This window comes from Prionailurus bengalensis, chromosome D3 (genome assembly GCF_016509475.1).
Source record: "Prionailurus bengalensis isolate Pbe53 chromosome D3, Fcat_Pben_1.1_paternal_pri, whole genome shotgun sequence".
NCBI lineage: Eukaryota > Metazoa > Chordata > Mammalia > Carnivora > Felidae > Prionailurus > Prionailurus bengalensis.
Window position 1 is genome coordinate 29,611,218 of NC_057356.1, and position 27,242 is coordinate 29,638,459.

Sequence of the window (27,242 nt, forward strand, 5' to 3'; positions counted from 1 at the left end):
CAGCTCCAGGAATTGGTACACAGCAGCTAGAGTGGTTCTTCTCTTTCTAGGAAACGTGTAGCAGAGGAAGAGCCCTCAACCAGTGCAGTTGTCCCTGTAGCCAAGAAAAAACCCAGCCGAGGTTTTGGGGACTTCAGCTCATGGTAGCAGCAGGTCTGTCACTCTGGATCCCCGTAGGGACTCAGGGCTGGGGACCTGTATCCACACCACAGAGTTTTCTGTCCTCCTGACTACAGCTCACTAGAGCTCTTGCTTGTTCCCCTTTCCTGGCCCCTGGGCCTTCCCAACCTTCACTTGGTACAGTGGCCTGGCCCTGTTTCCAGGCCTGAGCCTACCTAGAACCCTCGACCTGGACCACCAGGTGTGGGCTGTGGCCCTTAGACCAGCCTGCAGCACGGGTCTGGGACAGGGAGGAAGGCTGTGTCCTGACTCTGGCCTTCCTCCCTTCCCCACCCCACTTCGGTCATTTTGTCTGAGACTGTTTACTCAGTGTATCACCTGGGACCTGGTTAGAAACAGAGTCTCAGACTTCGGATCTTCTGATCGGGAGACTCTGGGGGCAGGGTTCAGCATCCAAACCTTGGGGGGGCCCCTGCTGCCGGTGGCTTGAGGTTGCTAGACTAGAGCCTTGACATCAGTTTCTAAAACCTCTTCTGCTGCCTTATACCTGGGCTTACTGAGGCCCACCCAACAAGGACCATGGGTGGTCACAGCTATGTTCCCCCGAGGGCCACACCCAGGACTGCCCACCTCTCCGGCTCAGGACAGGACCAGGACCACACATGGGAGAAGCCAGCCAGCGCCTGCTGTTACCAATGGATGTGCCAAAGGCCGCAGAGAGCTGGTGTGCCCCCTGGCCCCCTGCCTCCCCACATGCTCACTTGACCCCCAGCCCTAGCACCAGAGCTTCTAGGCCAGCCTCACCAGCGTTTCCAGACTTAAAAATCTCTTAACTCTATTTTTCTATAAATGTCTTTTAAAAAACATGCTTGCTTGCCTGCCCACCCTTTTTTTTTCATTCCATAGCCTATGCCAGCCTGGTTTCCATGCTTCTGACCTTGACACGGCTACCTCGGCCTTCCCAAAGTGCCTCTGCAGAAGGGTGGGGACAGCTGCCGCCTCCCACTGTCTGTCTCCTTTGGCCCCAAGGCTGTCCACTCCTCACACCCACTCCTAAGGCCTATGGTCTAAAGGTCAGCACAGGCCACCACTCTTTCCAGCTTGTCCTTGGTTCTTCCCCTCACCCAAACTTCAAATTCCAGAACATGCTGGGGGGCTCTTCTTTTTCCATCTCTGATGCTGAACCCCAGGTCTAAGCCCCTTATCTCTCACCTGCATCTGTTCAAGCCTCTTGTGCATATCCACACAAGTCATATCTGTGTCACCCGCCTACAGCTCATCAGCCTGTGGTCATCCTGCTTCAGGCCTGCCACCAGCTTTCCTCTGTGCTGAGAACAAGGCTGAGCCCCACAGGCACCCTGTGCCTCTGCAATCCCTTGCCTGTGACCATAGCTGGAACCAGGGACCTGGGCTCTAGGGAGTGACCTCTCAGCCTCTGCCTTTGGCCCTCATCCTTCTTCATGACCTCCTCACCACTACCCTCCCAGTTAGTGAAGGGCTTACACTCCAGTGTTTGTGCCTGAAATGTATCCCAAGAGTCTGGTTCACCCAGGAGGAGAGGGCTGGATGCAGTGACAGCCATGTCACTAGTCGCTCGTGGACTCCGGGTACGTGGGGGTGAAGAGGGAGTCCCAGAGGGCTCCTAACCCCCCAGCGTTCAGGAGGGGTGAGCTCAAGTTAGGCGTTCTCGGGCTACGTGCACAAGCCCAACTGGTAGGAGCCCGGTGACACAGAGCTCTAGGAGACAGTGGGCCGCATGGCCCCACATGGGACCGGAGCCGCAGCAGGGAAAGCTCTGTTGCCTTATGCCTGGACTCACTGAGGCCCACCCAGCAAGGACCATGGGTAGTCACAGCCACATTCCCCTGTGGCCCACACCCAGGACTACCTGCCTCTCCACCTCAAGGAACAGGAGGACAGGAGGAACATGGGAGAAGCCATGGACAATGAGAACTGTGGGAATCCAGGGCCCCCAGTGCCCACAACAGGAGGTGCTACTGGGAAGGACACATCTGACATTGGAAGCTTTATTTTTGAACCTCACACGGACAGAGAGGACAGAGGGCTGGACACAGAGGCTGAAGGAGGCTTGTGCACGTGAGCTTGACAGTCCTGCTCCAAGGGGCAAACCTTCGGGCTGTTGTCCATTGGTCCGTCCCTCCAGCTGCACCCAGTGACCACATGCACCTGGCCCAAGGCATGGCCAGGCCACTCTGGGCTGCAGATCCACCCAAGAGCCTTTGACAAATGAGGGTTTACATTTCTGTAGGTCATTTTGGAACTTAGTTTTCTAGGTATTAAAACCACTTGGATTTTTTAAGTACCTGGTGAAGTCATCAGGTAAATTAAAGGACTTTTGAAAAAAGATTCCCATTTCTGATTTCGCGTAATATCTGACAGATGCCATCAAGAATAAGTGTTAAGGTATAAAAATACTATATATATGTATATATAAAACAGCAACAAAACTAAACCACACTTTTAGAGTAGATGTGCTGTGCCAGAGAACACCACATAGTTTAAATGCATTTATGATCCTGGCATCACTTCCCAAACTTCAAGGAAAAAAATATTTTAAATAATTTAAATAAAAGTCACAGGATGATATTTACTGTTTAGGAATTTAAAAGGGTGGAACATTCCAACACTTTACCAGCACATCTGGTTGTGGTCTCGTGTGTGAATGTCCTTCCCTGAAGCCAGCTCACGGTCTGTTCTTTTGGTTTCAAGAGGAGCTTGGGTTTTTCAGAAGACCAACAAAAAAAGTGGTAAGGGTTTTTGTTGGTATCAATTACCAACAAAATAAAACAAGGCCTCCTAAGACCACTAGTAAAAATGTTTCAATGCCATCACAAAAGACAATACAAAAACCAAAGTGCTCAAATCGAAGGAGCAGTAAACTTGCCCAGAACATATAAAAGCTTTAAATAGAAGTTCAGTATATACAAAAATTGGTCAGAAGAATTTGAGAAGATTCTTCAGTTTACGTGGAGATCTTGCGGAGAAATGCTCGGGAGCCCTGCCCTCAGCACCCCCAGGACCCCCATTTCCCTCATCCTCTTGGAGCCTCAGACACAGCACTGAGGCTCATGGAGGCACCAAGGCAAGAAGGGAGGTGTCAGTTTAGGTGAAGTTTTCAAAGAGGAGTACTCCTCAACGAAGGCGTCTTTCTGTCCTTTCAAAGTTGCCACTAAGGACCAAAGCTGCAGGTGACCATGCTTCACATGCCAGCTCAAGTGCGGCGTCTTCAGGTTTCTGACCGTGGCAATGAGTGTGCCATGCGTGCAGGACTGTGCCCTGGGAGCCTGAAGGCTGTATAGCTGCACATGAACTCAAACACGGGGCTGCTCTGGGACAACCTACATCTGGGGGGGGGGTGTGGGGGGGGCACGCCAGCTCAGGAAGCAGCAGCCTGCTGGAGCACCTATACACGCAGAGGCCTACGTGGCTGTACAGAGATCTGCCTCCGATACTTGGAGACATGCGTATACACTAGCTCGCACTCCAGTGCCCTCACCCACAGCAAGGCAGCGCCATTTCCCCACGTTCCAAGGCTTAACCCGAGAGATGGTGCCAAAAGGGAAACTAGGTAAGCAGCTGTGCCAAAACCACCCAGGGGGGCCATGGGCTCTGGGGCTCAGGAGGGCTGGAAGGAGGAAAGGGACCTCCCACTGGACTGGAAGCTGTTCTCAGCCTTCCCAGCCAGCTCACATTTGCCACGGGGCTGACCTTGTCTTTCAGACATTGGCCCGGCAGAGAAACCTCTGGGCACGCTGCCCTTCTCTCTCCCTGCCTCCCTGGGCCCTCTCTTCCTGCCCCCACCCCCAGCAATGGGGGCTCAGGGGTCTCCAGCTACACTGGAGGCTCCACCAGACACCTGGAGCAGCTGGCCAGGCCTAGCAGCTGGAGTCAGGCTCAAACACTGAAAAACAGAACTTATTTGGGAATGATTTTTGACCTCCATGCTCTGAACATTGGCCAAAATTCTGCACAGTGCCCTCTCCCTGCAGAGGCACAGGTGGATGGTTGAGACACAGGACTTAGAAGACTGCCCAGATCCCTTCTGTATCAGTTCAAGGGACAGAACCAGTGGGGCACAGGAGACCCATATTCATTTACAAAGTTTAAATAGGTCTTAGAACTTTAACCTTTCCTGAAAAAAATGTTAAAACAATCTCCCAAATCTCAAGTTTGGAAGTTTATCCTGCTCGTTCTGGCCTCTTTCATATGCAAAAGTAATTCTTTTTCTTCAAGTACATCAGAGTAGAAAAGGAAATCCGATTTTACTCGGTCCAGTGTGTTAAACTCTAACTCTGTGGACCACCCACCCTCAGCAACTGATGCAGAAGCCCCACCGCCAGGGCCCTGCCGGACTGCAGCCTAAATAGCGTGCCCCTGCAGACCCCTGGAATAGTCTTTGCTAATGCTTGCTTTCTAGATAGGGAAGCTGTTGGCTTAAATAAACAAGATGTTCCATTAGGCATATTTCTCTATTTATAGCTTATCTAAAATGTAATCAGTGGTGTCTTCTGTTTTTGAGCAAAGCTTAAAAAAGAAAAAGGTCCCTTGGCATACAGATTCATTGGCTGCTTCTGGAAGATTCTTAAATGAGCACTATGCCTTAACAGTTCATCTGCAAGAGGAACAGTCCATTTGTAGTTTCACGAATTAGGGGGAAAAAGTGGGCTATAGTACCCTCATTCCAAAAGAGAGGAATGAACTTACTCTCTAAAAAGACCCTAACCCTGTAGTCTGCAGAAATTCAGTTTGGTTTTCTATCAAATGTGAAAGAGCACAACCAAACTCTATTGTAAAGGCATAGGTTAAAAGAAGGTATTAACTAGACGGGTAAGTCATCAGTTGGTTAATTCTTTCTCTGGAACTTGAGAAGAAAAGGTCATTGAAACATTTCGGAAACAGCCACGTACATGAACAGGACAGAGGCTGAGGGGACACCTTACCACCAGAACAGCTGGGAGAGGCCAGCCTACAAGGTTCAAAGTTCAAGAAATACTGTCATCCAGGATGCTCCTAGGTTTCCGTTACATTTACAGTTTCTTTCACAAAATAGGATTCAGAAGAGAACAAAGTTTTCACTTTACTCCCAACCATTGTCTTTGATCATGTGGGCAAGCTCAATAATAAATTTTCCTTCCTTATATTTCTGACTGCTCTCAAAGGCATGTTCCTTGAAAAAGAAAAAAAAAGTAGAAAGAAGGTCTCAGGGCAGAATCGATTTCATTTGGCTTCACTGCACGCTTGGTAAAGAAAATAAGTGGATGGTATTAAATCTCCCCAGGTGATCTGTGTGCAGTACTGACCAGGGCTGGGGCGGGGGGGCAGGGTCTGTCTCGGTGACAAGCACACCTAGACCAGGACAGGCCACTCCTACTCATTGTGAAGTTGCCGATAAACTCACAGGGAAAGGCTAATTCAAATTTGCTACCGAGCCTCTACCATGTGCGAGGCAGTCTGGGAGGCCGAGGAGCCAGAGCCTCCTTGCAGGGACTTCGGGTAAGGGGCAAGTGAAGGCAACTATGCCAAGTGCCCTGGAGGTCATTCGAGACATCGGAAGAAGAGAAGGCCCTTGGGTGGGCAGTGAGAGTGGAGCGGAACGGGCTGGGGGTGTGTGCAGGCCTCACCAAGCCCATCTCCATGTGTGATTGGGGAATGCAGAGAACAGGAACAATTGGGAATTACAGAAAGAGGGAGAGCAGCTGGCCCTGACCAAGATGACCAGAATCGCTGCAGAAGAGCTCGTCATGAAGGCAGGTGCCAGCCACACCCAGACACGCCTCTCAGATGCCAGAGCCCAGGGTGGACGTGCACTCAATGGCCAGGGGGCACCAGGTGTGCGGGCCAGAGAGACAAATCTGGGAGTTGAAAGGAGGGGTGGGGAAAACGGGAGCAGGGAGTGTGGCGGGAGCAGAAGCTGCCCACAGGCCAAACCTCTGATGGGCAGGGGGAGGCCAGGCCTCAGTGGGCGCGGCGGAAACTTCTGAGCACCACAGACGGTTCTGCTTGACATCACTACTGCTAAGTAATGTCAGCAGCCACCGCAGGCCTGGCCAGTCGGCGAGCATCCCCCAGACAGGTGGGACCCTCCCCTCATTCCAGGGGCCCCTCAGGGGCCTAGGTCTGCAGGGTGGGACTGTGAGGCATGGCTGTCACCCCTGCCCTGGGAGCGCAGGTGTGGGCAGGTGTGCCTATGTGATTACGTCTATCTTTAGTTGGCTCAGAATTTCTATTTTAAAACATGGATTGACACTGCCAGGGGGAGGGCTTACTCCTTCGCGAATTTTGTGTCTATTAGTAATGTGTTTTATCTGGTAATCTGTGCAGTGTCCAAGAGGTTGGAATAGACAGTTACTTACATATTTCCACCCGAGCGTGGTTTTGCAGTTTTCACAGTAGATGTCTGCGACCGCGTGCAGGCCAGTAAGAAGGACCCTCTCCTCAGCGGGGCCACAGCCCACGTTCACCCTACAGGGGAGGAGGCAGGAAATTGCTGGAGACCAGAGCATTTCCCCTGGCTCCTGCCTCAGGTAGTTATTTCTCCAGCTAGCTGGTTACCAAAGGCACCAGTGTTTCTTCTTAATGCCCCACCTTCCCGCCCCCTGCCCACCACCACCTTGTATGAGAAGGAACAACTGTTCATTTCCCCAGGAGAATTCCAAGATGGGCCAGGTTCCTAGGGAGGTGACAGTTCTGTGGTGCATACCGCAGTAAAATTCAAACCCACCACAAATGGGGCACAGACCACACCACATGTGGGAGCTAGTTCCTCAGGTAAGAGCACACTCTTCCCTGAAACTCTGACTGGAGGGTACAATTCTTTAAGATCACTTAAAAACACTTGACCTGGGGTGCTTGAGTGGCTCAGTTGGTTAAGCGTCCAACTTTCGGTTTTGGCTCAGGTCATGATCCCAAGGTTGTGGGATCAAGCCCCATGACACTCAGCCCCGTGCTGAGTGTAGGGCCTGCTTAAGATTCTCTCTTCTCTACCTCTCCCTGGCTCGTACGCACCCTCTCGCTCTCAAAATAAAAAAAAAAAAATAAAAAGGGGAGCCTGGGTGGCTCAGTTGGTTAAGCATCCGACTTCGGCTCAGGTCATGATCTCCCAGTTCTTGAGTTCAAGCCCTGCGTTAGGCTCTGTGCCGACAGCTCAGAGCCTGGAGCCTGCCTCAGATTCTGTGTTTCCCTCTCTTTCCACCCCTCCCTCACTTGCACTCTCTTTCAAAATTAACATTAAAAAAATTTTTTTAATGAAAATAAAAATAATTTTTAAAAAACCCTCTGGTCATTCTAGCCTTTGAGTAATTGTTTGCACGGATGTACAGAAGCAATAAATGTAACGTGACCATGAACACAGCAGGTCTACAGGCCAACGGCAGTGGTACTCACACAGAATTGAAGAGGTAGGCTCGTCCCTGACTTCCCTGAAAAGACTGCAAAGAAGAAAAAGCTGTCACATATCTGTTGTGGTAAGATGAAAAGGGATGGTGAGTTTTGCATTTTGGAATAAAGGTGGAGACACTTTTTCAGGTCATGGCCTCAACGTGAGTGGAGGGCCAAGCTGAGGAACGGCTACCACAGGCCTCTGGGGCTCTGGACCCCACACAGGACCCGGGAGTCACAGTGCTCCCAGACCCTGGACAGACATTTCACCGGAGCAAGACCTGTGTGGTAAGCCACTGTGACTTGGGGGCTTTTTGTTACTGTGGTATAACCTAGCTTGAGGCTACCAGTGTTTTGACTGAGTTACATAGCTTTTAGGGGTGCCTGGGTGGCTGAGTCCGTTGGGCAACTGACTCTTGGTTTTGACACAGGTCATGATCTCACAGTTTGTGAGTTTGAGCTCTGCATGGGGGACGGGGAGAGGGGGTGGTGCTGTGCGTTGATAGCACGAAGCCTATTTGGGATTCTCTCTCTCCCTTTCTCTGTCCCTCCCCTACTTGCTCACATGTGTGTTCTCTCTCCCAAAATAAATAAACTTAAAAAAAAAAAAAAAGAAAGAAAGAAATATACAGCTTTCAGATTAAGAAGAGTTTTCAAGTGGTTTTCTAGAATAAGGAATATTACATCATGGCCAATTTAACAAATAATCATCTCATGGGCTTTCCTGCACATCCTTACCAGCCTTCAATTCGGTAGACCAATTTTCCTAATTCTCTCACCTACTCTGCAAATCCTTACTTGTTTAAACAGGGTTTGGATCAGTGATATGGTCAGATCTGAGGTTCGGGTTTAGATAGAAGTCAGACTAGAGTGCGGGCCTACAAACTTCCGTAAACGAGGCCAGCTGATAAATATTTTAGGCTTTGGGGGCCACGCAGCCTCTGTTGCAACTACTCTGGCATGATACATAAATAGACGAACGTGGCTGTGATCCAATAATACTTCACAGAAAACAGGTGGTGTGCCAGATGTGAGCCACAGATAAAATCAGAGCCTTCTAACAACTAGACCTGCCTGTACCAGGAATAGCTCCCCTGGACCAAGGCATTGCTTACTAGTGACAAAGATGGCCCCAGAGGCTCGTGAACACCTGTCAAGACAATAATTCTGTCCTCATATGAACTGGATTCTGCTCTACATGGTAACTTACGGACTAACAATGTATGGAAGGAAAAGCAGCAGTTTCCTGTATCACCAGCTGAAATGCAAGGTCTGATGCCTCTGGGCAGACTGTGTGCTTGGTGCATTTAGGTTCTCAGCATGACTTTCATCCTGAGATACTCAGTTAAGGTCACGGCTGTTTCCACCTAGCAGGTCTCTACTTTCAATGTAATTTAAAAAACAGTCTTTCGGGCTCGTTGAAAGAAGCATCCCAAATTCCTTTTGGCCCACCCCATGATGGAGCCTCCAGCATGCTTCAGAACCAACACCGTGATGATGCCAACAAACACCTATGCCTTCTGAGATGGCATGGCTCAGGGAGGTCACCAAGCCACACAGCCCCATCTGACGGTCACAGAGTGGCTCTGCCTTCCACAAACTCAGACACTGTGACACACACGGAGCCTGCCTTGGAAGGCACCCAAGAAAGCAGGAACCGAGGCCCTCGCATTTCTGACTTGAATCTTCTGAATGGACAAAGGAGCCACAGCAGCAAGAGCACAAGAACTCTCTGCCTCGTTTCACGGTGTTTATTTTAGACGATAAACAGAAATGAGACAACCATTCATTATCACCTAGCTAAAACACAAGTAGGCAAGCGATCTTCCTACTGACTAAAGTGCGAAGCTTAAGCAGGGAGTCCTGAAAGGCCCAACTTCCTGACTTTGTTTTTGAAGGAGCATGAGGTTCACGTAGCCCAAGAAGGCAAACCTGTGAGGATGGGGGGAGGTGGTGGTGACCCGCAAGGATGGGCAGGAGAGAACGGTCACAACTTCCCACCTACTACATTTGAATCGTTTTACGTGTTCACAAGTGGTTGATTATAGACCTCAGATGCTGCTAAAAAAGGGTCCAAACTTAATAATAAGGAATTGGGCTGTTCTTTTCTCATCTACCAGGCTGCTCCTGGTCCTACACAGAGTGCCCAGGGCAGCTGCTGTGGCCCTGTTCAGAGTGTCCGTCCTGACGATTTTTCTAAAAGATCCTCTCTTCAGGGCGCCCAGGTGGCTCAGTTGGTTAAACGTCCAACTCTTGATTTCGGCTTAGGTCATGATCTCACAGTTTTGCGCAATCTGTGCTTATAGCACGATAACACTTACAGCATGATCTGCACTTACATCACAGAACCTGCTTGGCATTCTCGCTCTCAAAATAAATAAAACATAAAAAAAAAAAATCTTCTTTCCCCCATTCCTCTATGATAGGCTGTTTTCTCCTTAAGCATTCTGAGTTTTTAAAATTTCTTAATTCCCTTATTATTAAACTCTTCCCACAGATTTGCTAGACTTCCTTTGTTCCTTTGATGTGTTTTGGTTTTACATTAACTTTACTGCTCTGACAAACTAACCTACTCCTCTTGCTTTTTGTGATTTTCTATCCCTCCAAAACCCACCCACTGCACAAACACCACGACCAACACACTAAGCACACCAACATCACAGTGCAGTCACACTCCACCATGCACGAAACTTTCATCAATGCTCCCCAGGAGTCTCTACATTTCCAGGACACAACAGACCCACAAAGTCACACGATGGTTAAATATTTGTCTATGAATTAGGTCTGATCATCCTCAGGAGGATCTCATCATTTTCTGGGCACAAACCACTTGCCTTAGAGATCAGCTCATCATGATTGGCCAGGTGGGCTCTGCAGTGGACACAGCTGTACGTTCGGTGACAGTTTGGCAGATAAGCTTGGAAAGTTTTGGATTTTGTCATCTTCACCATCTCGGCAGGGCACTCCTCGCTCAGCTCAGGGCTGGCACCGGAAGAACCGCGGCTCTGCTGGGCTCTCTGACAAAAGAGACACTGAAATATGCATGCAAGAGCCGTTGTTGTTCAGAGGGCGTGTGGCACTGTCCACACAGCTGGGATGAGAGAAAAATGTCACAACCTGTCAATGAATCAAGACAAAGTAGTGGGTTATGGAGGGAACAAAATACGTCAAGGAGGCACGTTCAGGAGGTATGTGTTTTGAGGAATAGGGTGGGGGGGCCAGAACTGGAAGATCTAATTCTTTAATATTATACATAAAGAATACTAATACCTCGGGGCACCTAGGTGGCTCGGTCAGTTAAGCTTCTGACTTCAGCTTAGGTCATGATCTCATGGTCTGTGGGTTCAAGTCCCATGTCAGGCTCTATGCTAACAGCTCAGAGCCTGGAGCCTGCTTTAGATTCTATATCTCCCTCTGTCTGCCCTTCCTCTGCTCATGCTCTGTCTCAAAATGAATAAAAATTAAAAAAAAAAATTACATGAGTCCAGAAATAAACCCTTGTGTAGGGTCAAATGATTTTAAACAAGGGTGCTATGGGGCGCCTGGGTGGCGCAGTCGGTTAAGCGTCCGACTTCAGCCAGGTCACGATCTCGCGGTCTGTGAGTTCGAGCCCCGCGTCAGGCTCTGGGCTGATGGCTCAGAGCCTGGAGCCTGTTTCCGATTCTGTGTCTCCCTCTCTCTCTGCCCCTCCCCCGTTCATGCTCTGTCTCTCTCTGTCCCAAAAATAAATAAATGTTGAAAAAAAATTTAAAAAAAAAAAATAAATAAAAAAAATAAAAAAATAAACAAGGGTGCTATGATTCATTAGGGAAAGGGCAGTTTTTTCAGCAAGTGGTTCTGGGAAAACTAGATACATGCAAAAGAATGAAGTTAGACCCTTATTTAACACCGCATACAAAAACTGACTCAAAAAATGGATGCCTGGGTGGCATAGTCGGTTAAGTGTCTTTGGTTTGGGTCATGATCTTATGGTTCTCAAGTTTAAGCCCTGCATTGGGCTCCCTGCTGTCAGCATGGGGCCCACTTCAAATCCTCTGTCACCACCCCCCACACACACACATCTCCCCTACTTGCTGCCTCTCAAAACAACAGTGAAAAAAATTAACTCAGGATGGATCAAAGCCCTAAATGTATGAATGGAAACTATAAAACTCCTAGAAGAAAATATAGGGGAAAACGCTTACAATATTGATGTGGCTTGATTTCTTGAAAAGGACAGTAAAAGCTCAGAAAAATATTTAGATTTATAGAAGGTAAAGTGGGAGAAAAATGGGGCAGAGCACCTGTAGAACACCAAGAAAAGGAAATAAAGGTCTTAGAAGTATCCAGAAGGAGAGGGAAAACTACCTTTCAACAGAACAACTTCCCAAGTAAAATAACAGAATCCAGAGGGTAGTCAGGAAAGGTAACTTTAAGGTCCTGAAAGATAATATCTGGCTATTCCAGAGTTCTATATCCAGTGAAAATATCTTTCAAGAATTCCAGAATGACATTTTCAGAAAACTATAAAGGTTGACTTCAGCAAAATACCACTAAAGGAAGTACAAGGATGTGTGTGCTTCAGACAGAAGAAAAACAATACTACCTAAACGTCAGAGTCTAAAAAAAGGAATGGTGAATAAAGAAGATGGTAAATAGGTGAGTAAAAGAACAGCAGTGTTGTTTTGTACAGCTTTAAAAAGATAGGACGGTAGGTGCGCCTGGGTGGCTCAGTCGGCTGAGCATCTGACTCTTGATTTCAGCTTAAGTCATAATCTCAGTTGTAGGATCAAGCCCCAAATCAAGCTAAATGGTAGTTTAAGGTTTCAGACTGGATAGAAGACAAAATTCATCTAAGATGCAATTTACAAGAGACATATTTTTTTAAGTTATTTATTAATTTTGAAAGAGAGTGCAAGTGGGGGAGGGGCAGAGAAAGAGAGAGACACAGAGAGAGACTCAGAATCCGAAACAGGCTCCAGGCTCAGAGCTGTCAGCACAGAGCCTGACGTGGGGCTCGAACTCACAAACTGTGAGATCATGACCCGAGCTGAAGTCAGACGCTTAACTGACTGAGCCACCCTGGCGCCCCTACAAGAGACATATCTTAAACATAAGGACACAGAATGGTTGAAAGATGAAGCTAGAACCTGGGTGATGGCAACACAGACATACAGTTTATAATTATTTGCTAACAATATATTTGTTTTATGTATTAAAAAAATTTTTTTGGGGCGCCCGGGTGGCGCAGTCGGTTAAGTGTCCGACTTCAGCCAGGTCACGATCTCGCGGTCCGTGAGTTCGAGCCCCGCGTCAGGCTCTGGGCTGATGGCTCAGAGCCTGGAGCCTGTTTCCGATTCTGTGTCTCCCTCTCTCTCTGCCCCTCCCCTGATCATGCTCTGTCTCTCTCTGTCCCCCCCAAAAAATAAACATTGAAAAAAAAAAAAAATTTTTTTTAATGTTTAGAGAGAGACAGAGAGAGAGGGAGACAGAGAGACAGAGCATGAGTGGGTGAGGGGCAGAGAAAGGAAGACACAGAATCCAAAGCAGGCTCAAGGCTCCGAACTGCCAGCACAAAGCCTGACAGGGGGCTCGAACCCATGAACTGTGAGATAATGACCTGAGCGAAGTCAGGTCCTTAAGCCACCCATGTGCCCCTGTTTTGTGTATTTATTATATGCATGTGATTCACAATAAAGTAGCTAAAACAGCAAAAGGACAGGGCACCTGGCTGACTCAGTCTGTAGAGCATGCAACTCTTGATCTTAGGGTTGTGGGATCCAGCCCTGTGTTGGGTGTAGAGATTACTTTAAAAAAAAATAAAGGAGTAAAACCTGAAATCATTGTTGCACTATATGCCAACTAACTTGGATGTAAATTAAAAAAATAAAAATTAAAAAAAAGTGTAAATCTGACTACTTAATAACATACCCTCAAAATATATAAATCAAACATTTATAGAACCGTAAGGAGAAACAGATAAATCTTTAATCACAGTAGGATTACTGATTATAGTATATAAAGCATAAACATGGTATACTTATTACATATGTATAGTACACTTAATATACAGCATATATAGTATAAATATACTATTTTATTCTTTTCAGTGACTGGCAGAGCAAACACAAATGAATATAGACACAGAAGATGTGCATGATGTGATGGACCAACTAGACATAAAAGACATGGAGAAAACTGTATCTAAGAACTTCAGAATCCACATTCATTTAAAGCACACAAACATTCAGAAAAGCCAAACACACAAGTCTCAACCAACTTCCAAGGATTGAAAACACAATATATTCTCTGACCACAAAACACTAAATTTAGATATCAATAAGAAAATACCACAAGAGAAAATTTTCATATGCTTAGAAATTCAGAAATGTACTACTTTCTACACAAATAAATGGAAAGATATTCTGTGCTCATGGACTGGAAGAATATTGTTAAAATGCTCATACTACCCAAAGCAATCCATAGATTCAATGCAATCCCAAACAAAATACCAATGGCATTTTTCAGAGAACTAGAACAAAGAATCCTAAAATTTGTATAAAACCACAAAAGATCCCGAACAGCCAAAGCAATCTTGAAAAAGAAGAACAAAGTTGGAGGATCACAGTCCTTAATTTCAAACTATACTACAAATGAACAGTAATCAAAACAGTATGGTACTGGCACAAAAACAGACACACAGGGGTGCCTGGGTGGCTCAGTCGGTTCAGCTTCCCACTTCAGTTCAGGTGTGATATCACAGTTCATGAGTTCGAGCCCCACGTTGGGCTCTGTGCTGACAGCTCAGAGCCTGGAGCCTGCTTCAGATTCTGTATCTCCCTCTTTCCCTGCCCCTCCCCTGCTCACATTCTCTCTCTCAAAAATGAACATTAAAAAGATTAAATTTAAAAATATAGATTAAAAAATACAAAAAATAAATAAATAAATAAAAACAGACACACAGATCAATGGAATGAATCAAGAGTCCAGAAAAAAACCTCACACACACAGTCAATTAATTTATGACAAGGGAGGCAAGAATATACAATAAATGGTCTTTGGGAAAACTGTAGGCAGTTACATGCAAAAAAATGAAACTGGATCACTGTCTTACATCATACACAAAAATAAATTCAAAATGGATTAAAGACTTGAATGTAAGACCAGAAAACAACAAACTCTTCGAAGAAACCAGGGACAGTAAGCTTTTTAACATCATTCTTAGCAAAATGTATTTTGGACCAGTCTCCTTAGGCAAGGGCAATAACAGCTAAAATAAACAAATAGGATTACATCAAACTGGAAAGCTTTTCCACAGCAAAGGAAACCATCAACAAAAGGCCACCCAGGCAATGGGAGAAGATATCTACAAATCTGATAAAGGGTTAATAACCAAAATATATAAAGGACTTACACAACTTAAAAATAAACAACCTGATTAAAAATGGGCAGAAGAGGGGGGCACCTTGGTGGCTCAGTCAGTTAAACATCCAACTTCGGCTCAGGTCATGATCTCATTGTAAGTTGTCTGTGCTGACAGCTCAGAGCCTGGCCTGCTTCAGGTTCTGTGTCTCTCTCTCTGTCCCTCCCCTGCTCATGCTCTGTCACTCTGTCTCTCTCTCAAAAAAGAAATAAACATTTAAAAAATTTAAAAAAAATGGGCAAAGAGGGCACTTGGTTGGCTCAGTCAGTGGAGCATGCAACTCTTCATCTCAGGGTCATGAGTTTGAGTCCCATGCTGATTATGGAGCCTACTTAAAAAAATGGGCAGAGGACGTTAATAAACATTCTTCAAAAGAAGACATACAAATGGCCATCAGACACGTGAAAAGCTACTCAACATCACTCACTCATCATCAGGGAAATACAAATCAAAACTATAAGGAGCTATCACCTCACACCTGTCAGACTGGCTATTATCAACAAGACAAAAAATTAACAAGTGTTGGTGAGGATGTGGAGAAAAGGGAAGCAATGGAAGCAGCCCAATTGTCCATCAATAGATGAATGGATAAAGAAGATGTGGTGTATATACACAATGGAATACTACACAGCCATAAAAAGAATGAAATCTTACCATCTCACCATGAAATCTTACATGGATCAACATCAACAGTACTACACTAGGTGAAATAAGTCAGACAGAGAAAGACCAATACCATACAATCTCACTTATATCTAAACAAAAAAACAAAAGAAAAAACAAAAACAGACTCACAGATCCAGAAAACAAATGGTTGGTTACCAGAGGGGGCAGGCATTGGGGGAATGGGCAAAACAGGTCAAGGGGATTAAGAGGTAGGAACTTCCACTTAGAAAATAAAGATGTCATGGGGATGCAATGTACAGATAGAGAATATAGTCAGTAATTCTGTAATAACTTTGAATGGGGACAGAGGATAGCTAGATTTATGGTGGGGATCATTTCATAATATATAAAATTATCCAGTCCATAGGATTTACACCAGAAGCCACTAAGATATTTATTGTATGTCAATTATACTGATTTTTTTAAAAAGTATAATCCAAAGAGAAAAAAAAGGAACATATTTCTTTATACCCATGGGTCTAAGGACAATGAAAATTAGAAGATATTTTGAATTAAACAATAAGTACTTCCTAGTATTTACAAGGAAACATAAAATTTTCTAGAAGGTAGATTAGAAAATAAGACAGGTGGAATTAATGAGCTAAACACCCATCTTTCAGATGTTAGAAAAGTGACAGAGAAACCTAAAGAAAATATATGGAAATAGTAAAAAATTCAATGCAACAGACAAGAAAAACATGGATATACAAGGATCAATGAAGCCAAAAGTTTGTTCTCAGAAAGACTAATAAAACTGATAAAGCTTTGTTCCAATGATTGGAGGGAAGGTGGGGAGTGGGGGAGAGATCAGATCAAAGCAATAACCTGGCAGAAATAGAAATGGAATATCACTTTCTTTGAGTGAGATTTATGGATGTTGTGATCAATTTAATATATTTGAAAATGCAAACCACACACATAAATTCCTGGAAGAAATACAACTGAAAAATAGGACTCAGGAAGAAAAGAGCAAACCTGAATTCAGATCTGATTAACATTAGTGAAATCAAAGTGAACACAGCTAGCTTAACTTGATACTAAACCTTGACCAGGGCAGTGAAAGAATAAAATTCACTATAATTTTCTTCTCATAAGCCAAAATGCAAACATCCTAAATCATACTACCAAACAGAATCAAATACTATTTTAAAAGGATAATAAAATACAATTAGGTTGACTTTATCACAAGAATACAAAATCATTTAACGTTAGAAAATTTAGTTAATAAAATGTACTGCCTATGGTTCCCTCAATCTGTTTATCTCAATAGATGCAGAGAAAGCATTTGACAAAATTTAACATCCATTCGCAATTTTAACATTCCATGAAGACTAAGGGACATCAGGGAACTTCCTTATCCGTTAATTTTATAGGTATCTGTTATAGATAGATTTTATAGATATCTGTTAAGATACCTATAAAGATGAAACAACCCACAGTGAACATCATGTTCAATGGTCAGACTTAGAAAACATTCTTTTTGAGATCAGGAATGAACCTCCATATCACCACTTTCATTCAGCACTTCCAGAAATCCCAGCCAGCTGGGGAAGGCAAGGCAAGAAGGCATAAAGATTAGAATGGAAAATATACACTTCTACAATAGTGTAACAACACAAAGTAAGAATAAATTCAAAGATCTGAAACACCTTTACAGAAAATAGTATACAACTTTGAGGGACAATGAGGAATATCTTAATAAATGGAGAGATACACCAAGATCAGGACTGGAAGATATTATAAACATATGAATTCTTCTCAAAGTAATTTTTATTATTTTCAAAGTTGTATTTATTTTGAGAGCGCACACACACATGCAAGCGGGGAAGGGGCAGAGGGAGGGGTGGAGAGAATCCCAAGCAGGCTCAGTGCTGTCAGCGCAGAGCCCAAAGTGGGGCTTGATCCCACGAACCAGGAGATCATGACCTGGGCCAAAGCCAAGAGTTGGATGCTCAATCTACTAAGCCACCCAGGCCATAGGCACCCCTATTTTTTTTTTTAATTAAGTAGGCTTCACACCCAGCACAGAGCCCAGTGCGGGGCTTAAACTCACGACCCTGAGATCAAGACCTGAGTGAAGATCAAGAGTCAGATGCCTAACCGACTGAGCCATCCAGATGCCCCAAAGTAATTTTTAAATTAAATCCAATTCAAATAAAAATCGAGGAAGATGTGTTGAGGGGTGTGTGTGTGTGTGTGTGTGTGTGTGTGTGTGTGTGTGCGTGTGTGTGCACACACATATGCAAGCCAGGGAGCCAGCAAGAGAGATGTAATTTTAAAACTTCTCCTAGAAGTGTCTGTAGGGGAGGGAAAAGTTTTCTCAACCCTCTTGGGGTCCCTGGCTGGGTCTAAAAATTAAACTGGCAGAACAGATTAGCAGGAGAAAAGCACACAAATTTTATTGAATGCTTACATGTACCTGGGAGCCTTCACAGAAGAATGAAGACCCAAAGAAGTAGCGGAGCAGGGAGCTTTTCTATGTTTTAGACAAAGAAACCACTTATTTGTGAAGAACTGACAAGGCAGAGGGGTTCGGGCTAGGGGCAGACCATGGTGAAGAAATAATTAGGAAGGTGGGGTAGGTTTAACAAGGTTTGTTTACACAGAATTCTTTGCCCCAAATTCCTGGTCTCTGGTGGTAAGAATTTCCATTCTCCTGGTACAGAAGGGCACCTTTCACATGGGAGTTTAATGACCTGTTTCAGGGAATAAAGGCAAAGGGGGAGGTCAGAGTGACCTTCCTCCTCCTGCCATTTTCTCAAATTCTTCCAGCTTAAGATATTCAATATGGTGACATATTTTAGGGTAGTACACCCTGAGCCCCATCATGTCAAAGGTCAAATAGTGAAGACAAGGAGCTCCTGGGTGGCTCAGTAGGTTGAGGGTCTGACTTCAGCTCAGGTCATGATCTTTCAGTTCATGAGTTTGAGCCCCGTGTTGAGCTCTGTGCTGACAGCCCACTTCAGATCCTCTGTCCCCCTTTCTCTCTGCCTCTCCCCTGTTCGTGCTCTTGCTGCTCTCAAAAATAAATATTAAAAAAAAAAGCTTAAAAACTAGTGAGGACACTTGGACCCTCTTAAAGAGCATAAAGGAAGCATGTACTCTACCAGAGTCTGCCAGAGAGCAAGTCGTGCCATTTTCTTCCTTCCTTCTTTTTTTAATGTTTATTTTTGAGTGCGAGACACAGAGCGTGAGTGGGAGAGGGGCAGAGAGAGAGACACACACAGTCTGAAGTGGGCTCCAGGCTCTGAGCCACCCAGTTGCCCCAAGTCCTGCCATTTTCCATGGTCATCAAGGCACAGGCACAGGACAGGAAAACAGGTCAATGTGACCCGAAAGAGAGCCCAGAAACAGACCTATTCATAGATGACCACCAGATACAGCAAAGTGGTATTACACCTCACTGAGAAAGAGAGGTTTCCAAAAATGGTGCTGGACATTACAGATACCCATCTACAGGAAAAGAAAAAGCTGGATCCTATTTTATACCATAAACAAAAATTAATGGTTCATCCCATTTCCCAACAGAGAAACTCAACTACAAGAATATTGTGGGGGCACCTGGGTGCTCAGTTGGTTAAGCGTCTGACTCTTGATTTAGGCTCAGGTCACGATCTCACAGTTTGTGAGATTGAGCCCCTTGTCCGGTTCTGTACTGACAGCGTGGAGCCTGCTTGTGATTCTCTTTCTCCCTCTCTGTCTGCCCCTCCCCTGCTTGCGCCCTCCCGCACTCGCTCGCTCTTGCTCTCAAAATAAATAAAAAATAAACATTAAATAAAAAAAGAATATTGTGGAGGAAATTTCCACACAAGAAACACACATCCACACCTACACATCTATCCTCCAAAATGAAGCTCCATTTCTTTCTCCAAAATATGGTCTTCTCAACCAAGTGTAAAGGTAGTTCTGAAGAAGTCTGATTATATGAGATATTCCAGATCAGTGATTCCTCAAACTTTCACTTTTTCACGATATCACATTAGTCCCAATACATTTTACCAGGTTTTTTTCGGTTGCCCCAAACTACTGGACACTCTATGCATTTGAACCCTGGCATCCCTCCCATCTTTGAGGGAGGTCACAGAGGTGAGTGTCAATTCAGATACCATCTGCACCGGCCCAGCTCCGTCTCCTGTGTCCCCACCCAATGTCCCACACTGGCCACATAGACGAAGTCGATCCACACACACACACACACACACACACATGCCCCACCCATCAGTAATGACCAATAAGGAAGGAATGAACCTGTTCTGACTTATTTTTTTTAAGTAGGCTCCACACCTGAACTCACAACCCTGAGATCAAGAGTCGCATGCTCTACCAACTAAGCCAGCCAGGTGCTTCCTGACTTTATTTCTTACCGAACTCATGTTGAGTCTGTTTCAATATCTTCACCTGAGTTTTCTCTTTTTATTGAAAGGAGGCTTAAGTTTTGTCCCTTCTTTCCTTTCTTCAGACTCCCTCTGATTCTAAAAGATTCCAAAACCACACAGTGAAGAGGCCGAGAAACAGGAATCTCAGATTATTCACAAGCTAGCTGGTCAGGTATTTGGAGTCTTGTCCCTTTAGTGGCCGAAACACTGTTCCCCATGACTGGAGATCTACAGAAACTACCCTCCAGCCTTGAAACAAGTGATTTCAGGGCAACTGGCTGAATCAGTGGGCAGAGCATGTGACTCTTTGATCTCGGGGTCATGAGTTTGAGCCCCACGTCAGGGGGTAGAGTTTACTTGAAAACAAAAAAATGATTTCACTTTTATTCATAAGAACGGAGGAAACCTCTCACTTTTAGCTCGCATGCAATTCCCTCTGTATGGGACAACACCTTTCAAAGTGGCAAATTGCCAAGGGTTTTCTGTTTATTTTCTGCTCGATGGCATGGATGTGTGCCATTCCACTGCGAGCCTCCACTGGACGGCCCCCGCTCCAGGTGTCCTCTACCTGAGGAGCTGCCAGCGTCCAGAAGGTCTGCCTCTGTGGAACGGCCCTGTCACCTTTACTGAGCCTTGTCCATGCTCAGCACTCATGGCCAACCTTTGAAAGGCAGGAGTCTGGGGGTGCCTGGGTGGTTCAGTTGGTTGAGTGTCTGACTTCGGCTCAGGTCATGATCTCACAATTCGTGGGTTCGAGCCCCACATCAGGCTCTGTGCTGACAGCTTGGAGCCTGCAGCCTGCTTCAGATTCTGTGTCTCCCTCTCTCTCTGCCCCTCCCCCACTCACGCTCTGTCTCAAAAATAAATAAAACATTTTTAAAAATTTATTAAAAAAAAAAAAGCAGGAGTGTGTCTCATACACACACATTTTACCATTTTGTCCTGACCTCCACCCCTGTCACCATCCCTCAAAGGGTGTCCTGGCAGAGAAACAGCCAGGCCTGGATTCATGATCACTGAGGGGTATGTCACACTGTTTTCAGTTGGCTTTTAAACTGGATATCCAGGGGTGCCTGGGTGGCTCAGTTGGTTAAGCATCCAACTTAGGCTCAGGTCATGATCTCATGGTTCATGAGTTTGAGACCTGCATTGGGCTCTCTGCTCTCAGCACAGAGCCCACTTCAGATCTTCTGTACCCACCCTCCTTTCCCCTTGTGTGTTCATCACTCTCTCTCAAAAATAAACGTTAGGGGCGCCTGGGTGGCGCAGTCGGTTGAGCGTCCGACTTCAGCCAGGTCACGATCTCGCGGTCCGTGAGTTTGAGCCCCGCGTCAGGCTCTGGGCTGATGGCTCAGAGCCCGGAGCCTGTTTCCGATTCTGTGTCTCCTTCTCTCTCTGCCCCTCCCCTGTTCATCCTCTGTCTCTCTCTGTCCCAAAAATAAATAAACGTTGAAAAAAAAATTTTTTTTTTAAATAAACGTTAAAGTAAATAAATAAAAATAAGTAAATAAGCTGGATATCCACTGTGGCACTGGGGAAATCATGGGCAAGTTTTCAGGCAACCAGTGTACAAATGGGCTTTTACAACCAGATCTACTGGCAAGTTAAGAACCACCGTGAAGTAACTAAAAGGCAAATGCATTCAGTGAATCACGTTTACTACAGGACATTGTGTTTCCCTTGGGTTTGGAGGGCAGCAACCATCCCCCCAAAAGGTATTTGTGCAGGGTAATTTCTTAGAGCAAAAACAATATTCTGGATTTCAGAAATTTCTCTCCTAAAATAATCATGTATAATTATTTTAAGAGAATGTGAATCAGGCCCATGTCCATATGGTGCCATTATCACACTTCTAAAGACAAAAACACTGAGAAATAAAGCCCCAACCAAGCAGCTCTGACATTTACAGGATGGACTGGAGGCTGCCCGAGGGCCGCAGGCTCCTTTCCCCACACCTGGGGATACCCATCCTTTCTACTACCCGTGCCACCATGTTACCTCCCAGTATTACCGCTCCTGGCACATAAGCTCCAGTCCCAACCCACCACTTCCCCTGTGAGGAGGAAGGGAGGCACCAGGCAGAGAAAGCATTCAGCTAGAGTTCATGGTGAAAGTGGAACCCCAGGTGGGTGGCAGGGACACCAACATCCATCACAGAAAAGGAAACACAGGGGCTCTGAAGAGACTCCCAGCCCAAACCAGCACTATTTTAAGCTGTTGATTTCATGAGAATCAGAGAACTGGCAGCAACCCTAAAAGATGGGGGGGGGGTTCTTATTAGTCCCACTGAGCAGATATGGAAACCGAGGCCCAGAGAGGTTAACCAATCTGCCAAGGTTACACAGCTAGTAAGCTGTGGATTCCAAGCCATAGTCCAAGCCCTGGACCCCTGTGCCTGAAGACACATGAACAGGTGTGAACTTCACTCATCGCTGCAAATTAAAGGCAGTCTGGTATGTCTTACAACCCAGCAGGTGGGCAAAAATTTTTTAAAAAGATACCACCAGGGCACCTGGCTGGCTCAGTCAGAAGAGCATGCGACTCGATCTCAGGGTCGTGAGTTCAAGCCCCATGTGGGATGTTGAGATTACTTAAATAAATAAAACTTAAAAAGTTGATACCACCACTGCTGAGGGCTTGTTGTAGCCACCTGGTAACACCTATCAGTACTCCTGGGCACACACCCCTAGACCTCAGGCCCATCTGGGGCATTTTACCTCCGGACTGACATGCACATGTGCAAATAACTGGATAAAGGTTGTTACAATATTTTCAACAATAACAAAACATTAGAAACCATCTCAAGTCTAACCAAAGGAGAAGGGTAAATGCGCTGATAAACATTTCCAAGGCTGGACCTCAGCTGGGGGTAGGAAGGATGGGGGAAGGCAACTTCCCTTACACTATGCTTTTTGGGAACTTTTGACTTTTGACACCAAATGTATGTACTCACTGTTCAAACACACACACACAGCACGTGCATGGAAAGGCCTGGAAGGATTCACATCAATGGGCAATAGCATGAGTCTAGTTTGCCTTTGGCAGAACGAGCTTCCCTTCATACAGTCTTCCTTCTTACTTGAATTACAGGATGAAATGCTTTCCTCCACATTTCAGGAACTGCAGGCCTGGTGATCAGTAGACCCACTGGGAGAGATGAGAAGACTCCTTCAGTCCTACCGCCTATCTGGCTGCCCCCAAATAAAGCCCCCTTGGCCCTCTAGCCTCCCCCAGGCTCTGCATCTCTGGGGGATCTGGGAAGGGGTGTCTGGGCTTTCAACACCCAGTGGCTAGGCGCCTCTGCTCTCCAAGCTCCAGTCCTCACTTCTCCTCCCTCCTGCCTCAAGTCCTGCCTCCATCATCTGTCTCCCACCAGACTACTGATTAATGTGCTCGCACTGAGCCCTTTTCCAACAACTTGGAATACCTTCTTTTTTATTTCACCCACTGGTAACAAAGTTCCCCAGAGCCAGGGCGTTGGGACACATCCTAGCAGAGGCTACCGGTTTCCTTGCTATCAACAAGGGGGAAAGGCCAAGGCACTATCCACACACCACTGCCCTTCTCACTTGAAAGGGTGGGCTCTAGACCCAAATGCCAACGGAAGTGGGAGGACAGAGAGTATGAATCTTAACCTGTAATTATTTAATTGCATACTAAAACGAACATAATGGGGGGTGGGGTGCCTGAGTGGCTCAGTCAGTTACGCGCTCGACTTCGGCTCAGGTCATGATCTCGCAGTTCGTGAGTTTGAGCCCCAGCATGGGACTCTGCGCTACCAACACAGAGTCTGCTTGGATCGTCTCCCTCTCTCTCTCTGCCCCTCCCTCCCCCAAATAAATAAACTTTAAAAAAAAAAGTGTTAAAAAGAACATAATCGAACATTTGATGCCCTGTGTTGGGGCAAGAGACAGAAAAACTAGAGATGCAAAGAGCAATTAGAAGTGGGCCAGTGCTCAGGGGTGAGAGTGTGGCACCATGAGGGAGCCAGCAGGTGAGGTCTGGAAAGAAACAGGCTGCCAGGCGGTGGTATGGGGCAGGGGGGAACCAAAGGTACAAGAGGGCTCAATTCAGACCACGCCACATATTTGGTGGCCATGGAACCTCAAGCCAAGCTGTTACCTTATCTGTGGGTAAACTGCGATTCACAAGGAGGTCCAGAGAATTACACAAGATGTCATGTCATTGCTACAGTATGACAGAGGGTTGGCAAGGGTGTCTCCACACCTCATAAGCCCCAAACTAATCTGGTCGTGATTGTGAGGCTCTGCAGGTGACAGATTAAGGGGCCCTTTCTTGGGTGTGGATGACAGTGGGCTGCTCCAGGATTTCCATTTTACTATCACCAGCAGGCAGCCTTCCCAGGTGCCCCAGGGTGTCTATCACAGGAGGAATGGTGACTGCTTTTATGAATCCAACTGCCATTGTCCTCCCCAGAACCCTTGGGTCTTGGCTGTTCAGAACTTTCTCCAACCTCCCCTGAGATCCTCGTGACAAAATTTCCACCTCCTAGAGGTTTTGCTGATTAGCAGATCTAACAAACATACAACCAAATGAATCTCAAATGAAGAGCATCAGAGAATGGTTTGAAAGCACTTCTATTGCTGGTTTTTTTTTTTTTTTCAGTGTTCATATTTTCTACAACTGTAGGTAAGTTGTTAGTGAAGTTACTTCTGGTATCTTAGATCTAACAGAACGTGTGGAAAAGGCAAAATCAAAGACCCAGCAGGTAGAGAACAGATGTCATTACACAGTCAGACAAGCCCTTACAAATTGAAAGGGATAGCAATAAATAGCCACAATGGGCTTAGTTAACAATAGGGGTTTCCTTGCTTATCTGTGTTTTAATCAGGGCTCCAAGGGTAACAGAATTTGTGTTATTAGGGGCGCCTGGGTGGCGCAGTCGGTTAAGCGTCCGACTTCAGCCAGGTCACGATCTCGCGGTCCGTGAGTTCGAGCCCCGCGTCAGGCTCTGGGCTGATGACTCAGAGCCTGGAGCCTGTTTCCGATTCTGTGTCTCCCTCTCTCTCTGCCCCTCCCCCATTCATGCTCTGTCTCTCTCTGTCCCAAAAATAAATAAACGTTGAAAAAAAAAAAAAAGAATTTGTGTTATTAAAGTTTAGCATAGTAGCTTCTTGAAATGCCAATTTTATATCTTCCTGGCATTAAATCCACCCAGGCAGAGTCTATTGGCAATCTGACCTTGGCATTTAAAGCATTTCCAGCAGCTGAGTATTGGTTTTGCCAGCTTTGCACATTGGAACAGCTCTGAAGTGGTTATAGGGCCACTTCATATAGGGCTGACGTGGTTATACATGCTACCGAATAACTAAGAATACTGCTTCTTCATATTCTAGTTTTTATTTATCAGTCTCCGAGGGTTTGGAAAAATGCAGTAAAACTCTATTGGCAGTCCCATTCCCTCTCCCAGCTCATCCCTGCCCCTCAGCATAGCAGTCCTTGTGAAACTTAGAGAAAAGACAATGGGCAGGAATCAAAGAATAGGCATTACAGGAACACTGCTCCCAATATAAAGGGCTTTACACATTTCAGTGCTTCAAAACCGGAAAGATCTAATGTCTGGACTTCAGTTACAAGGGTGTATCCATGTCAGTTGTTCATTTTGGCAAATGCACCACAGCATTGTAGGATAGTAACAATGGGGAACACTGGGTGTGGGGCATATTGGGGCTGTCTGTACTATCTTTGCAACTTTTATGGAAATCTAAAGTTATTCCATAACAAAAAGTTGGTTTAAAAAGCAAAGGCTATTGGGGCACCTGGCTGGCTCAGTCAGTGGAGCATGCAACTCTTGATCTTGGGATTGTGAGTTTGAGCCCCATGTTGGGTACAGAGATTCCTTAAAGATGAAATCTTTGAGGCCATTATTCAGATTGGTAATTAAGATCAGTTTTGTTTTTTTTTTTTTTTTTTTATGTGCCCAATACAGGCCAGACCCTGTGCTGTAGGTCCATGGTAGGATATGATTTTGCCCCCGTGCTACTGTGGAGAGGTTCCTACGAGAAGGAAACACTCTAACCCTGGGAGGTGTAAGAGTCTAGGAGAGCCCTCAGTATTAGCATTCCTCAATTATGCCACTACTGCCACCCAAGAGCTCAGGGCCAGAAGTAGGGGAGAACAAGTGCAGGATTACTAAACTCAAAACCAGCATCAAACACAGCTCCTGGCATGGAGCAGGGACTCAGCAAACCTTTGTCACACCTACTAGATGGGAGCAGAGGTTGGAGGGTGCATGGGTGTGGGAGAGGGGCAGCTGGTTCAGATGAAACACCTGTAAGTGTTCCCTAGAGGAGTAAGCCTCCTCTTGAGGCTTGGGTAGGAGTTTAGGAGTGAGGTGGGTGGAAAGAAGAATATTCTTGGCAAAAGAAACAACAGGTTAAAGTGTGTACGTTCTGACTACAAAGAAGAAAAAATGCAAGTGAACAGAAAAAGCTTGGGGGTGGGAAAACTGGGGTCTTCCAAAGTCATTATCTACCCAAAATGAAATTACAGCTCCCCACCCCCACCCCTCCATCCTGGAACATAGCGCATTATCTGGACATCAAAGATGTCAGAGGCAGGCCTGGGGGAGGGGGACCCTACTTAGCAGGTTTCCCAAGCTAAGGCTTTTGCAAGCTCTGCTTTAGTAAAATCCGAGTGCCACAAGCGGGGAACTGATACGGAGGACAATTCATTTTAGTCACGATCTTTATGTGGGCAACTTGAAAACACCCCCTCCCCTTTAATAAACATTCCTAGGAGACCTCTTTTGTCCTCATTTCCCTCACCAGTCACAACATTTTTTTTTTTTTAAGAGGGACAAGCCTATTACACACCAGGCATCTAGTTCATTCTGTTAATTTTTTCGTGGCCGAAGTGGGAAGGAGACGTGGGGGGGGGGGCGGGGAGACAGGGGGACAAAATCAAAGATTAGGCTTTGTGGTCTGTTCCAACACGGAGCCAAATAGCAAATTAAAACATCCACAGGTGCAGCCCGCTAGCGCCCCGCCCGCCAGCCCGGACGCCCAACAGGTGCCTCCGGGCCCCGCCCGAAGCCGCAGGTCGCCACAAAGTAGCCGCCCGCTCAACAGCGTCCAGGCCCGCCCGTACTCACGGCCGCTCGGCGGTCCGCGCCCCGGCCCGCAGCGCCCATCCGGCCCGGGCCCCGGTCAGCGCGGGCTCGGCTCTCAGGCGGCCCCGGCGCCGCACGGGACGCGCTGCGGCCGTTGGCGCCTCGGCAGGGCGCGAGGCATCCTCCCGCCACCGCCCCGCGGGCCGCC

At 46.2% G+C, this 27,242-nt stretch overlaps 2 protein-coding genes across 7 annotated transcripts in view; one reads left to right on the forward strand and one right to left on the reverse strand.

Annotated features, from left to right (window-relative positions):
* The window catches only part of PPIL2 (peptidylprolyl isomerase like 2), a 30,435-nt gene extending 27,948 nt beyond the window's left edge, over positions 1 to 2,487 (forward strand). Inside the window, exons 20-21 of one of the 3 annotated variants that reach the window (XM_043558218.1) lie at positions 51 to 153; positions 729 to 2,487. In XM_043558218.1, the coding sequence (XP_043414153.1) occupies positions 51 to 147 (97 nt within the window). In that variant the 3' untranslated portion in view covers positions 148 to 153; positions 729 to 2,487. Of the gene's footprint in view, positions 1 to 50 lie in introns of all 3 variants that reach the window. The other 2 variants (XM_043558219.1, XM_043558217.1) reach the window with 2 other exon arrangements.
* Positions 2,134 to 27,242, reverse strand: YPEL1 (yippee like 1). 4 transcript variants are annotated; one of them, XM_043558223.1, is made up of 6 exons: positions 27,077 to 27,225; positions 23,042 to 23,109; positions 10,353 to 10,635; positions 7,525 to 7,568; positions 6,495 to 6,603; positions 2,134 to 2,358 (listed from the first exon to the last, which is right to left on the reverse strand). In XM_043558223.1, exons 3-6 carry the CDS (start codon positions 10,467 to 10,469, stop codon positions 2,161 to 2,163), a joined length of 468 nt encoding a protein of 155 aa, XP_043414158.1. In that variant the 5' UTR covers positions 10,470 to 10,635; positions 23,042 to 23,109; positions 27,077 to 27,225; the 3' UTR covers positions 2,134 to 2,160. The 4 variants fall into 4 exon arrangements, with proteins under 4 accessions (XP_043414158.1, XP_043414156.1, XP_043414159.1 ...); XM_043558221.1 differs by having other exon boundaries at positions 22,916 to 23,109; XM_043558224.1 differs by lacking the exon at positions 23,042 to 23,109 and having other exon boundaries at positions 2,134 to 5,308; positions 27,077 to 27,242.

Excerpts from the sequence above, each read along its gene's own strand:
- YPEL1 (XM_043558222.1), bottom strand. The coding sequence starts at position 10,469 with ATGGTGAAGATGACAAAATCCAAAACTTTCCAAGCTTATCTGCCAAAC. Across the intron at positions 7,569-10,352 it reads ATGATGAGCTGATCTCTAAG|TCTTTTCAGGGAAGTCAGGG; the intron begins GCAAGTGGTTTG and ends TCTTCTTTGCAG. Across the intron at positions 6,604-7,524 it reads GCCTACCTCTTCAATTCTGT|GGTGAACGTGGGCTGTGGCC; the intron begins GTGAGTACCACT and ends CCTCCCCTGTAG.